Genomic DNA, 13,480 nt, shown 5'->3' with positions numbered 1-13,480 from the left:
TAGTACACTACTCAAAGTTTACTGCCTGCAGCAGCAGTAGCAACGCAACGCATAACGCCTGCCTCTGAGCGCGGCGGCGGCCCCTACAGCTCCTTAACGACTAGCTAAAGTCGAGTAGATTCAACGGAATATTTTTCACGCTTCACCGAGCCAGAGTCTCTCTTGAGAGAGAGACGAGAGAGATAGATATACCGAAGTAAAAAAATAGCTACACCGAAAACTCGATGCACCTTCTCTCTCTTCCTCTTTTTTTCTTTATGCAAGGAGAGACGGGAGAGTATAAGGTATGTACGGTTCGTTTAACGCTTCCTTGGTGCAAAAAAAAAAATAAAAATAAAGTAAAACGAGGGCATCCCACTTTTTCTTTCCTCTACTTAGTGGGAATTCGTAGAAAAAAAACGCGCGCGTCGCTTCGTGTCGTTTGCCAAGTATTGTGTGTGCCGCGCGTATCTTTTTATATATTTGTCTTGTTGGCCTCTCTTGCTCAGCAGCTCCTTTTTTCTATCACAAAGTGGCATTTCGTCGGCCCGCAGTGCATCCTATTCGCTCGTTATTATCGGAACGGCCATACCGAAATGACGTAACGAGCGAATAAAAATTTTACAATGAATCTCTCAGTAGAAAAGATATTTTACATGGTTACATGTACGCAATTTGTACGTCATCCGCAGATTCTCGCGGCCGCGCGGGAAAAAAACCATTCGAGCTCGGCTGGACTAAAAGCTTTTAAAGGCTCGCTTGCGTAAAGTAAGTCGCGCATTATACGCATCGTATTATTATCCTCGCGGATTCGAAGCTGCGTTACGATGAGCTTACATCGTATATGGTAGTACATTCATTACGTTTCGCTCGCGCGCACAAAGCAGCTGTCAAATGCACAACGGCGCAGGGCCGTGATACGCGTCAAGGCGCGCCCCGAATGAGATATATTACCCTTACTATATGTTCGACCTAAAAAAAAAAATAATAATAATAAAATGAAAAGCTTTGGGAGAAGCAAGATTGAAGGCCTGGGAAATGACATTTAAAATGAAAAAAACTTTTTCTCTTTCTTTTTGCAGGATCTTACGGACGAGCAGGAGGAAAAGGAAGAGTTATATAACATGGCAGTAAACATGGACAAAGGAGCATCAACTTCTAAGTAAGATCATAAAATGTCATATACAATGAGTTTAATCTTGATATATATCTATGTAGTACAGCATCGATGAAGTCTTCCCTCCTGCCCGAATCAGCTCGTGAAATTTTACTATCTCTGCGTACACACACATACATAGTACATCTCGTAATACCCGTCCGTTCATGTACTTGAAATTATCCTTCTTCCTCTTCTATATACACGCGTGTTTACTGTCTCACGACCAATCCTGCTTTATCATGTCGCTGGCCTTTTCCCCGATCATGATCGCCTGGGCGTTGGTGTTGCCGCGCGGCAGCTTCGGTATTATGCTAGCGTCGGCGACCCTCAGACCGCCGACGCCGTGGACCCTCAATCTGGGATCGACCACAGCCTCGGGGTCCGAGCTCGGGCCCATTCGACAGGTGCCCGCGACGTGGTGCAGCGGCTTGTAGTATCGGCGCGCGACGCACTCGAAGTACTCCTGCGTGCCGAAGGGCTCGGGCGCGCACAGCGGCGCCGGTGTCCTCTCGACGACGAACCCGCTCGCCCGGAACCTCTTGGTCCCGGTGAAGGCGAGCGAGGCGCGCAGGCCCTCCGCAAGCACCGCGAGATCTCGCGGATCCGAGAAGAAGTTGGGGTAGATGAGCGGCTTGCCCCGGACGGGATCGGTCTCGTTGAGCCGCAGCCAGCCGCGACTGCGGGGCGACGCGATCGACGGACTCACGGCCAGCAGATCGTAGTAGGCCATGGCTATGTAGCTGGATAGGTTGCCGGTGCGGGGCTGGTCGTTGACGCCCGTGACGAAGAACACCTGGACGTCGGGCAGGCCGGGCCTCGTCTCGTGCGCCGTCTGCAGGAACGCCGTGACGCCCCACAAGCCCGACGGGGCGAAGGGCCCCGAGTGGCTTCGCAGCCATTGGCGGGCCGAGGCCACCTTGTCGTCGACCAGCTCGAAGGAGGCTCGCGGCTCCACCCGAGTCAGACTGATGGCGCTGGCCGTGATGTGCTCCTGCAGATTACGACCGACCGGCAGATTCGCCAGCAGCGGGATGCCGAATTTGCGCAGCTCCTCGCTGGGTCCGATGCCCGACAGCATCAGCAGCCTGGCCGAGTCGATGGTGCCCGCCGACAGGATCACCTCCTTGCGGGCGTAAACCCTCCTCTTCCTCGACTCTTCCGCGACGTACTCGACGCCTCGGGCCCGCTTCAAACTCGGATCCACGATGACTCGGGTCGCTCGGGCTCGGGTCAGGATCTTGAGATTGCGTCGGCGGCCGCGAATCGGCCGGATGAAGGCCACGTTGGAGCTCTGGCGCACGCCGTTCCGCGTGTTGTACTGGAGCCGCGCGATGCCCACCTGCTTGCCGGAATTGTAATCCACCTCCTTGTAGCCGGCCTCCCTCCACGCGTCGATTATCGTGTCGATGTTGCGATCCGCGCGGTCGACCTCGATGTTCAGGTAGCCACCCTGGCCGTGATGCTCTCGTCTCGCGTTCGGCACCAGCTGCGAAAATACAACAACAAAATTGCGGTCGAAAAATATTCGACGAACGTACGCATATTTACTCACTCGTCTCAAGTTCTCGGACTTTTTAAAGTAGGGCAGCACGTCTCGCCAGCTCCAGCCTTCGTTGCCGTATCTTCGGGCCCAGCTGTCGTAGTCGTGCTCGTTGCCGCGCACGTAGGCCATGCCGTTGAGCACGCTCGTGCCGCCCATCACTCGGCCCCTCGGCTGTATGCACGAGGTCGGATTGTTCTCGCAGACGGCGGGCTCAGACTGGAACGCGTAGTTGTAGTCGATGCTGCTGTTGGGCAGCAGACCGACGAAGCCCGGCACCGTGGCCAGAATCGGCTCCTCGTCGCCGGCTTCCAGCAACAGTATCTACAGCGAGAAAATCAAAGGTTATTTCAACTTTTTGAGCTCTAGCTTCGATTCGACATTTTTTTTTTGTTTACTTTACCTTCCATCGTTTGATCTCACTGAGGCGATTCGCCACGACCGAGCCCGCGCTTCCAGCCCCGACGACGATGAAATCGAACACCTCGTCGTCCTCGATCACATCTTTGCGAAATTTATCGTCGTCCGAGCGGCCCATCCACTGGGTGACGATCGTCAGAAAGGTCAAAAACGCCGGCTGGCATGTGGTTATGAAATTGTTCTGAAAGCAGGTACCGTCGTGCAGGGCATTGGTCGACCAGGCCATGATTGCACGATTACGATGGATATGAAAGCGCCGAGCTCGCTGCTCGACGAATGACTGTGCTGCAGCACCGGCAGCAGCGAGAGAACAAAAAACAAAACGAGGAAAACACCTTGTGCGAGTTAAAAATAAGAATTAAAAAAAAAAAAGACTCACCGTATACTGCACTCGTTACTCATGTGGCACATTAATTAAACATTAATTAAAACGCGCGCGCAAGCAGGCCTGCACAAATAAGGAGAACAACGCGGGCTATTGCCGCGCGCGCGTGACATACCCGCGTGTATGTACGAACGTACTGCGCCAGCAGTGCCGCATAAGAAAAATAAATAAATATAGCAAAAAAAAAAAGTCCCCGAGAGTCAGTGCGGCATCAAAGGTATAATAATTATTATACTATCTTATCTCTGGCGATTGGTGCGTTGCTTTGCGTTGCATTTCATCCAAAAAACACCCTGAAATTTTATATACCTATACCTATGTATGAAAGGCTCTGGAGCACGTACGGAGTATATTGCATACATGTTTCTGATAGTTTTACATCGGCGAATCTTTTACTGCCTGTACGCTGCTGCTGCTGGCGCGTGATTCGCATCCAACCGAGTTCGATTAGAGATCGCGAAGTCGATGTTTTAACACGCAAAAGGGCATGTGCTGTCGGGTAGACTTTATAAATTTGTATCATAGGACGCCGGGCTGGTTTTATATAAACAACGTGCTGAGATAAAAACCGCTGCCAATTCGTTGCCAAAGTATGGCTTTACTTCTTAAATATTTCAGGATGTCTCAAAGTCGTTTATAAAAAATTAAAGTAATTCAATACTTATTGGGCTCTCGTGTTTTATCCGGAAATTCATTTGTGTGGCTCAGTCGTTGTCGAGATCGATCAAACGTGCACTTTTTAGCGATATTTACCTTTCTCAACTGCTGTCAACTGATTTTTGTTTATAATCGTCGATTTATTTATTTAAACCTCGATAAAATACGAAGAGATGCAACTCGACACGATAATTAGCGCGAGGCGATATCTACCCGGGACAAATCGTACCTACGAGCCCCGAAGCATGATACACACTTGTGTGTGCGTGTCGGCAGTCAATCTAGGCGTTATACTACTCCTAATTAACAAGCAATGCTCTCTCTGTCTCTATCTCTCTCTGCGACAAGGTAGGTAGAGAGAAACACGACGAAGATAGATCTCTGCACACCGAATGGAATGGAGCGAATGTTTAGCAGCAGCAGCAGCAGCAGCTCATCGGTGTACAGAGCGACGCTGATTCAGCCCGAAGTAGCAGCTTTCAGCTCGCAATAAATTGACGAGCGCGCGAGCGAGCGAGCCAGGCAACAATCGTAGCGTAAGATTGAGCGTGGTTGCGGCAGTTAAGGGGCGCACCTTGACGCTGACAATGTTGAACCAATGGCTATGTATATGGCCGATTCTCTGTGAAATCGAATGGCCAAAAAAATTTTTTTTCTGCAAATATGAAAAACTTGCTGTTCCCGATGTCAGAAATGTCCCCAAATTTTATTAGAATTTTTGGGACCATATATCACTCTTTTTCAGGGTCCCGAAGTTGGCCATTTTAGGGTTTTTTTGAAATTCATGAAAAATCACAAATATTAAAATAATTCCTGGATTAAAGTAGAATGATTCAAAAGTAAAAGTGCCCAGCAACTTTTTTGTTGGAAATTGTCCAAATTTTCAGAAAAAAAATATGCCAAAGTGATTGGAACAATCTAGGTAAATGTAAAGCAAAAAAACTAAAAAAAAAACATAAAACAAGAAATCTACTCGAGTTCGAACCGGACTTTCATTTCCTAAACTATGTAAAAAGCTTCCCAAAGATGTCAACTAATGCCTGATAAAGTTTTGTAATGGGTCTTAAAGTTTAACGCAATGTAGACAACAATGTGTGGCGAAAAACATGCAAAAAAGGGCTGAAAATGGCTGTTTTTGGTGATTTTAGGCATTTTGGGCCTATTTTTGACCTTTTTTGCATGTTTTTCGCCACACATTGTTGTCTACATTGCGTTAAACTTTAAGACCCATTACAAAACTTTATCAGGCAGTAGTTGACATCTTTGGGAAGCTTTTTACATAGTTTAGGAAATGAAAGTCCGGTTCGAACTCGATTAGATTTCATCATTTATGTCCCTTTGGCAGTTTTTTTGCTTTACACTTACCTAGATTGTTCCAATCACTTTGGCATATTTTTTTTCTGAAAATTTGGACAATTTCCAACAAAAAAGTTGCTGGGCACTTTTACTTTTGAATCATTCTACTTTAATCCAGGAATTATTTTAATATTTGTGATTTTTCATGAATTTCAAAAAAACCCTAAAATGGCCAACTTCGGGCCCCTGAAAAAGAGTGATAGATGGTCCCAAAAATTCTAATAAAATTTGGGGACATTTCTGACATCGGGAACAGCAAGTTTTTCATATTTGCAGAAAAAAAATTTTTTTGGCCATTCGATTTCACAGAGAATCGGCCATATATATACGTACATGAATACAAGAGTCCGCACTAAAATATGACGTCCCTCCCCCCTCTTTCTATCGTTACAATAAAAAAATTGACGCGCGTGAAGCACGGTTGAAACATCTATTAAGTCAAAAATAACATCTAAAAAAGTTGAGTAAATCTATAATATTGATTCATAGTTTTGACTATCAGACAAAAAATTTGTACATCGGCAGTCGGCACAGATGAGAGGCATACGAGTCTCGTTTGACGGCTATTGATCCACGCCGGAAATTTTTGGGCGCGACTTTCATTCAGTGCAGGGGGGAAGGGCATTTAATTAAATTTGATGATGAATCAAATTAATTGATTTAAACCTGAAATATTTTTACTTTCAATTTTTACAACTTGCTATTACCGATTCGAATTAATTTTTCTTCGATTAGTCTAATTTTCAACTTGGCCGTACGGAATTTTTCGTACGATTCGACGATCGTATTTTCTTTTTCGACATCGAGTGCTCGAATACAGCTGAACTCCTCTTTAATCCTTTTCAAAAGGTATAGGAACGAGACGTGAATTTTCAGTGTAACTTTTTTTTGCTTCGTAATAAAATTGAAATAACACAAAAACACATGAAACTTAAAATCCAAGCAAATGAATGCATTTATTATCTGCACCATTTAATCGCATTCGAACGACAAGAAAGGTCGACGGGATTTTAATAAAAATCAGCCAAAGAAAATTTTCAATGCGGCTCACAGGCTCACAGCTTCCAAGCAAGAATTAAAAAATTGATCATCCTCGACCCCAGCGAGGATCCTTCTCCATCGGCGGCAAAATTCCCTCGCCATTATCTGGCCCAAGCGAGCGGCAAAGATCAGTTCGTACCGCCTAACGACTTCTTTTAGCCACGGCAGAATCTCATTCCTGTCTACAAAATCGTAGCAATCCGTTGCGGTGAGCCCACGTGGCCTCGCGAAGTCGGGAAATTACTTTCGACCTCAATAATTGAACATTCGCCGATCGATCCAAGAATCCGCACCTTAGGAATAATCTCGCTATCCTCCGGGCGTCGCTCGGGGCCATCTCGTATCCTTTCTTTTTGAGGACTTCGATGCAGGCCAGCAAGCCGGAATCCATGAGCAATCTCTTCAGCTCGCTCAGCGTCAACACCGTTGCCGCAACGACGTGTGCCGCGGGAAAAACGAAGCCGGTCAGATGGGAGTCGCTTGCCAAGAGTGCCTCGACCGTGTCCGGCTAGAAATTGATTATGGCCCACCGCAGCGAAGCCCAATTTTCCAATAATCTCTCCATTTCGTTCAAACGTTTTTGGTTGTCTTGAGCCATTTTTCTATTCGTTTACAAAAGAAGATGGAGTCGGATGAATATAAAAATATTCACAATTTGGAGCGTGGGAATCGATATAGCTAAATTATTATTTTATAGCTAAATAAGATCGACGCGATTTCTCTCTGTCTACACTGAGGCGTCGTAACGTGTACTGACTCAATAAACAAATAATACGATCTAATTTGTGCCAGAAGCTGTGAGTGTTTACGAGCTGTACAAGTAGAAGAAAATTCACGTGTAAACGTGTCGTGTGGACAGCGAAAAACTCGCGCTGACTCACGTTAGAGGTGACTTAATTTTCAGAACGACTTTATTAAATCGATTCCGAGCAGGGGGAGGGGTGTATTTGAATAATTATAATGATCAATCAAATTAAATGATATCAACCTATACAATATTAATAAGTTCAATAATTGTAATAAGTCTAATTTTTAATTTGGCTGTACGGAATTTTTATTGATGATCATGTTTTTTTTTTTGCGACTCGACATCGAGTGCTCGAATACAGCACTTTTTTTTTCTCTTCAATATAGTTGACCGATGACAGGAGACTTGTTTTTGGTAAATAAAATAAAATTAAACCAGAAACACATAAAACTTAAAATCCAAGCAAATAAATGCATTTATTATCAGTACAATTTAATCATTCGAACGACACGAAAAGTCTACAAAATTTTAATAAATATCAGACATCAAAAACTACTTCCAACGCGCCTTATATATTGCCGTCGGAATAGCAGCTCACATGCTCACAGCTCTCAAGCAAGAATTAAAAAATTCATCAGACTTGGGCCGCGCGAGGGTCGCTCTCCATCGGCGGCAAAATTCCCTCGCCATTATCTGGCCCAGGCGAGGGATCGTGAGCAGATCGTAACGTAGATCGACTCCTCTCAGCCACAGCAGAATCGCATTCCTGCGCGTCAATTCGTAGCACTCCGTTGCGGTGACCCTTGCCTGGTCGGGCCGTCGCATCAGATTGAAGAACGACAAGCCTGGCCTTATCATTAGTTTTTGCGTTACTTCAACGAGAATTTTACATTCATCTTCAAATTTTGTTTTAGCAACACAATATTTATCAATTGCTTTCTTCGTCAACCATTGAACATTCGCCGATCGATCCAAGAATTCGCATCTAAGCAATAATTTCGCGACCGTCAGGGTGTGTCTCGGGGTCAGATGGTATCCTTTCTTCGCAAGGAGCTCGAGGCAGGCCAGCAGGCCGGACGCCAGACGCAATTTGTCCTCGTTCAGCTCCGGCACCGGCATCGTGGAGAAGTATTTCTCGGGGAAAACGAACTTGGCAAGATCGGCGCCACGTGCCAAGAGTGCCTCGACCGTGTCCGGCTGGACATTCATTATGGCCAGCTGCAGCGGTGTCCGACGATGGGGGGTGTCCAGGGCATCGAGCAGCACCGGCCCCCGACCGACCACGTCGTTGATCAGCAACAATGTCTTCACCAATCCTTCGTCGTGCTTTCTCTGGCAGATGATGTGCAGGGCTGTCCCTCCCCGATGATCGCGGCTGAATTGATTTGGATCAGCGCCGTGGCTCAGTAGCAGTTCCAACCCCAAGTACCAAGGTCTCTTGCTAACCAACTGGTTAAGCTCAGTAATTGACAAAAGCTCACGATGGCTCATCTCGTTACGGACACGATTAATCATATCAATTTCTGACTCGAAAAAGCTGCTGTCGTCCCTCTGGCAAATCTCGTGCAGAGGCGTCAGTCCACTGGCGTTGTAGGCGTTGGGATCGGCACCCGACGTCAGCAGAGCCCGGGCCAAGATGAGGCGACGTTGAGACACAGCCACCTCCAGCGGCCTCTCGCCCCTCTCGTTCGGATTGTTGATCGTCTGACGAAACGCCTCGCTGTTGTCGTAGAATACCTGCAGAAACATGGCGGCCTCGTCCTCGTTCGTCTTCCGGCACATCAGGTCCAGAGGCGTCGATCCCTGAACGTTGACGAGATTCGGCACGGCGCCGCGTCTCAGCAGTATCCGCGCGACGATCGGGTGGCATCGAGACACGGCCAGGTGCAGCGGAGAGTCTCCCGTCTCCGGCACGAGGCAGTTGGGATTCAGGCCGAGCTCGAGGAATTTCCGCACGACGTCTTCCAGGCCGTGTTCGCAGGCCACGTGGAAATGCGTCCGGCCCGACTCGTCCGTGTAATTGACGTCGAATCTGTCGTAGATCTTGAAGAGCCAATGGGCCACCACGCCCCAGTTGTGGTTGGTAGTCTGCCTGGCCAAGCGATGCAAAGGTGTGGTACGACGCACATCGACGTCGGCATCGTAGTTGTCCCTGTAGCCGCATCGAGCCACGAAGCTGACGAATCGCTCGATTAGATTATATTTTTGGCCCTCGGCCCAGTAACCCATGGACTCCAAGAGAAGACACTCAATTTGTTCGGGCCTAAAATAGTCTCGGAGATCGATCGGCAGTAGGCCCGGCCAAGCTTCGATCGAGGCATCGAATTCATCGAGAAGACCTTGTCTCTGTTCAACGTTCCCCAAATCGACACACCGGCACGAGTTCCTCAATCTTTCTAATTTCTCATTGTTTTGGCGATACATGGCTTTGGACTGTCAGTGGTTTTTGTTTTTTATGCACACACGATAAGCAAAATCGACTAAAATATAAATTTATATTTTGCGATTTTGCGCGGAAATAAATAGCTAAATTATAGATAGCTAAAAATTATAGCTAAATAAAATCGACTCGATCTTTCTTTGTTTACACTAAGGCGCCGTGACGTGTACTGACTATACCCGAATAATACGAATAATTATTTGTGCCAGAAGCTGTGAGTGTATACGAGCAATACAAGTAGAAGAAAATTCATACGTAAACGAGTCGTGTTGACAACGAAAAACTCGCGCTAATTCGCAATACGGGTGACTTAATTGTCAGAGCGACTTTATTAGATCAATTCCGAGCAGGGGGGAGGGGTGTATTTGAATAATTATAATGATCAATCAAATTAACTGATATTAACCTAAAACATCTTAATTTTTAATTTTAATAATTCGCTATTAATGATTCGAATTAATTTTTCTTCGATTAGTCTAATTGTCAACTCGGCTGTACGGACTTTTTATTGACGATCGTATTTTTTTTTTCGACATCGAGTGCTTGAATACAGCTAAACTCGTATTTAATACTTTTCAAAAGGTATAGCAACTAGACGTGAATTTTCTGTGTAACATTTTTTTGCTTGATAATAAAATTGAAATAACACAAAAACACATGAAACTTAAAATCTAAGCAAATAAATACATTTATTATCTGTACAATTTAATCATTCGAACGACACGAAAAATCTACAGAATTTTAATGAAAATCAGCCAAAGAAAATTTCCAACGCGGCTCACAGGCTCGCAGCTTCCAAGCAAGAATTAAAAAATTCATCATCGTGGAGCCGCGCGAGGATCGTTCTCCATCGGCGGCAAAATTCCCTCGTCATTATCTGGCCCAAGCGAGCGGCAATGATCAGTTCGTACCGCCGATCGACTTCTCTCAGCCACGGCAGAATCTCATTATTGTCTGCAAAATTGTAGCAGTCCCTTGCGGTGAGTCCGCTTGTCCTCACGAAGTCTGTCTGTTCGTAAATCAGATTGTAAACCGACAAGCCCCGATTTATCATTAGACTTTTCATTAAAGCAGTGAGACTTTCACTAGAAATTACTTTTGACCTCAACAATTGAACATTCGCCGATCGATCCAAGAATTCGCACCTAAGGAATAATCTCGCTATCGTCAGGGCGTCGCTCAGGGCCAGCACGTATCCTTTATTTTCGAGGAGCTCGAGGCAGGCCAGCAGGCCGGAAACCAGAAGCAATCTGTCCTTGTTCAGCTCCGGCACCGGCATCACGGCAAAGTGTTCCGCGGGAAAAACGAAGTTGGCAAGATCGGCGTTACGTGCCAAGAGTGACTCGACTGTGTCCGGCTCGAATTTCATTATGGCCAGCTGCAGCTGTCTCCGATGGATGTCCATGGCGTTGACCCGAGCCGCCAACTGACCGACCTCGTCGTTGATCCGTGAGAGCGTCCTCGGTTGGGTGACGTCCAGCGGCGTCGATCGCCGGTGATCCCGTGACTCGTTCCGATCGTAGACGGTCATCTGACGATTTCGCATACGCTCGTTCCTGATAGGATTATTCTGACTAAGTCGTGGCTTGTTCGGTCCAGAGATTACGTTCCTTGGGATGTATTCGTGGCTGCGAATCGAGAACCGATACGGTAGCACGGAATCATTGGGTTCTCGATTAATGAACTCGTGAAACTTTTCGATGAAGTCGAGGCAGTTGTACTTGTAGGCCACGTTGTAATGCGTCACGCCGAACTCGTCGACGTAGTCCAGGTCGACTCTCTCGTAGATTTTGAAGAGCAAGCCAGCCACAATGCCCCAGTTGTGGTTGTTAGTCTGTCTGTGCACGTGATGCAGCGCTGTGGTACGCCGTAATGGATTGTCGGGTGAATCGAGTCTAGGCTCGTGCCTGTAGCCACTTTGAGCCACGAAGCCGACGAATCGCTCGATTAGATTATATTTTTGGCTGTTGGCCCAGTGACATACGGCATCCGAGAGGAGAGATTCGATTTGTTCGGGCTGAAAAATTTCCCGGAGGTTTGGAGGTTCGCCCTGCCAGTCGCTTATCAAAGGATCGAGTTCGTCGAGGAGATTACATCGCTCTTGTGAGTTATCCCAATTGACACTTTCAGATAATCTCTTCATTTCGTTCAAACGGTTTTGGTTGTCTTGATCAGCCATTTTTCTATTCGTTCACAATCGAATATAGAGTCGAATGAATATAAAAATATTCACAATTTGGAGCGTAGGAATCGATATAACTAAATTATTATTTTTTAGCTAAATAAAATCGACGCGATTTCTCTCTGTCTACACTGAGGCGTCGTAACGTGTACTGACACAATAAACAAATAATACGATCTAATTTGTGCCGGAAGCTGTGAGTGTTTACGAGCTGTACAAGTAGAAGAAAATTCACGTGTAAACGTGTCGTGTGGACAGCGAAAAACTCGCGCTGATTCACAATACAGGTGACCTAATTTTCAGAGCGACTTTATTAGATGTATTCCGAGCAGGGGGGAGGGGTGTATTTGAATAATTATAATGATCAATCAAATTAACTAATATCAACCTATACAATATTAATAAGTTCAATAATTTTAATAAGTCTAATTTTCAACTCGGCTGTACGGAATTTTTATTGGTGATCATGTTTTTTTTGCGATCGAGTGCTGGAATACAGCTGGACTCCTCCTTTTTTCTTTTCAAAAGATGCAGCTACTAGATATGAATTTTTAGCTAGACTATTTTTTGCTACATAATAAAATGGAAATGAAACAGAAACACAGAAAACTTAAAATCCAAGCAAATAAATGCAATTATTATCAGTACAATTTAATCATACGAATGGCACAGAAAATCTGCAGAATTTTAAGTAAAATTAGACATCAAATACTATTTCTAATTATCTATAAGTTTTACTATTTACACAGTTCATTTTTTTCTAACTTTGTCACACTTTTAATAGGAGCAATGCAGGTTTCTTTTTGCAATGATCTACATTTCACAATGGTGGTGAATAATTTCAACAAAAACGGCGATTCTCCGTAAAAACCCGTAGGCCAAACATTGAATCTAATTATTTTGGACTTTTGTAGAGAATCCGAAATTGTTATTACCAAATCGAATTTCAAATAATAGAAACGATCATGAATCAAAATTTTACTGCGATAGTGAAAGAACCTCATAAATTTTAATAAAAAAATTCAGTTTATTTGATTTTATACATTTAAAATGAAGAGATTTAAAGCATCTACTTGAAAATTGATTTAAGCGCGTAGAAAGTTTTTTTCCTCGAATTGCATAAATCTACTTTCGTGTAAAAGAGTTAAAATCAATGCAAAATAATTTAATTCCATACTGAAATGTTTGATTGAAAATTAACGTATCTGTATACTGATTTACTTTTGGCTTCAATTGCTAAAAAAATGTATGAAAATAGAATCACAATTAAAACCAGCATCCACCGCTAGATGGCGAGCAGCTTTATTCGCAAATCTTTAAGTAGTAAAATGAAAATAATTGTATAAATAATCGTTCACGATCGAACGTTTGCAAATCTTAAAAATTGACTACAAACTCGTTCCACTTTTACCTCCATGTCAGTAGCAGCGAGCAGAGATATCGCACCGCGGGGAGTCACTAAGAATCGTAATACGAGCCCTCTTTCTCTCTATCTAGCTCGAGTCGGAATAAGGAGCTGCCTCGCGAGCGAGCGAATATTGAGGAAATGCAATTCGCTCGAGGCGTTGCTGCT

General features: G+C 45.0%; 1 protein-coding gene across 1 annotated transcript; it reads right to left on the bottom strand.

Moving 5' to 3' along the window:
- Nucleotides 1-1,223: 1,223 nt before the first annotated feature.
- LOC106648566 (glucose dehydrogenase [FAD, quinone]-like) lies at nucleotides 1,224-3,379 on the bottom strand. The gene is made up of 3 exons (XM_014365524.2): nucleotides 3,082-3,379; nucleotides 2,691-3,002; nucleotides 1,224-2,624 (listed from the first exon to the last, which is right to left on the bottom strand). The coding sequence occupies exons 1-3, from the start codon at nucleotides 3,322-3,324 to the stop codon at nucleotides 1,356-1,358; spliced, it is 1,824 nt and encodes a 607-aa protein (XP_014221010.1). The 5' UTR covers nucleotides 3,325-3,379; the 3' UTR covers nucleotides 1,224-1,355.
- Between the last annotated feature and the right edge of the window lie 10,101 nt (nucleotides 3,380-13,480).

Source organism: Trichogramma pretiosum, unplaced genomic scaffold (genome assembly GCF_000599845.2).
Source record: "Trichogramma pretiosum strain Unisexual culture from Peru unplaced genomic scaffold, Tpre_2.0 scaffold10, whole genome shotgun sequence".
Lineage (NCBI taxonomy): Eukaryota > Metazoa > Arthropoda > Insecta > Hymenoptera > Trichogrammatidae > Trichogramma > Trichogramma pretiosum.
The sequence above is the reverse complement of the archived record's forward strand: the minus strand, read 5'-3'. Positions and strand labels throughout refer to the sequence as shown.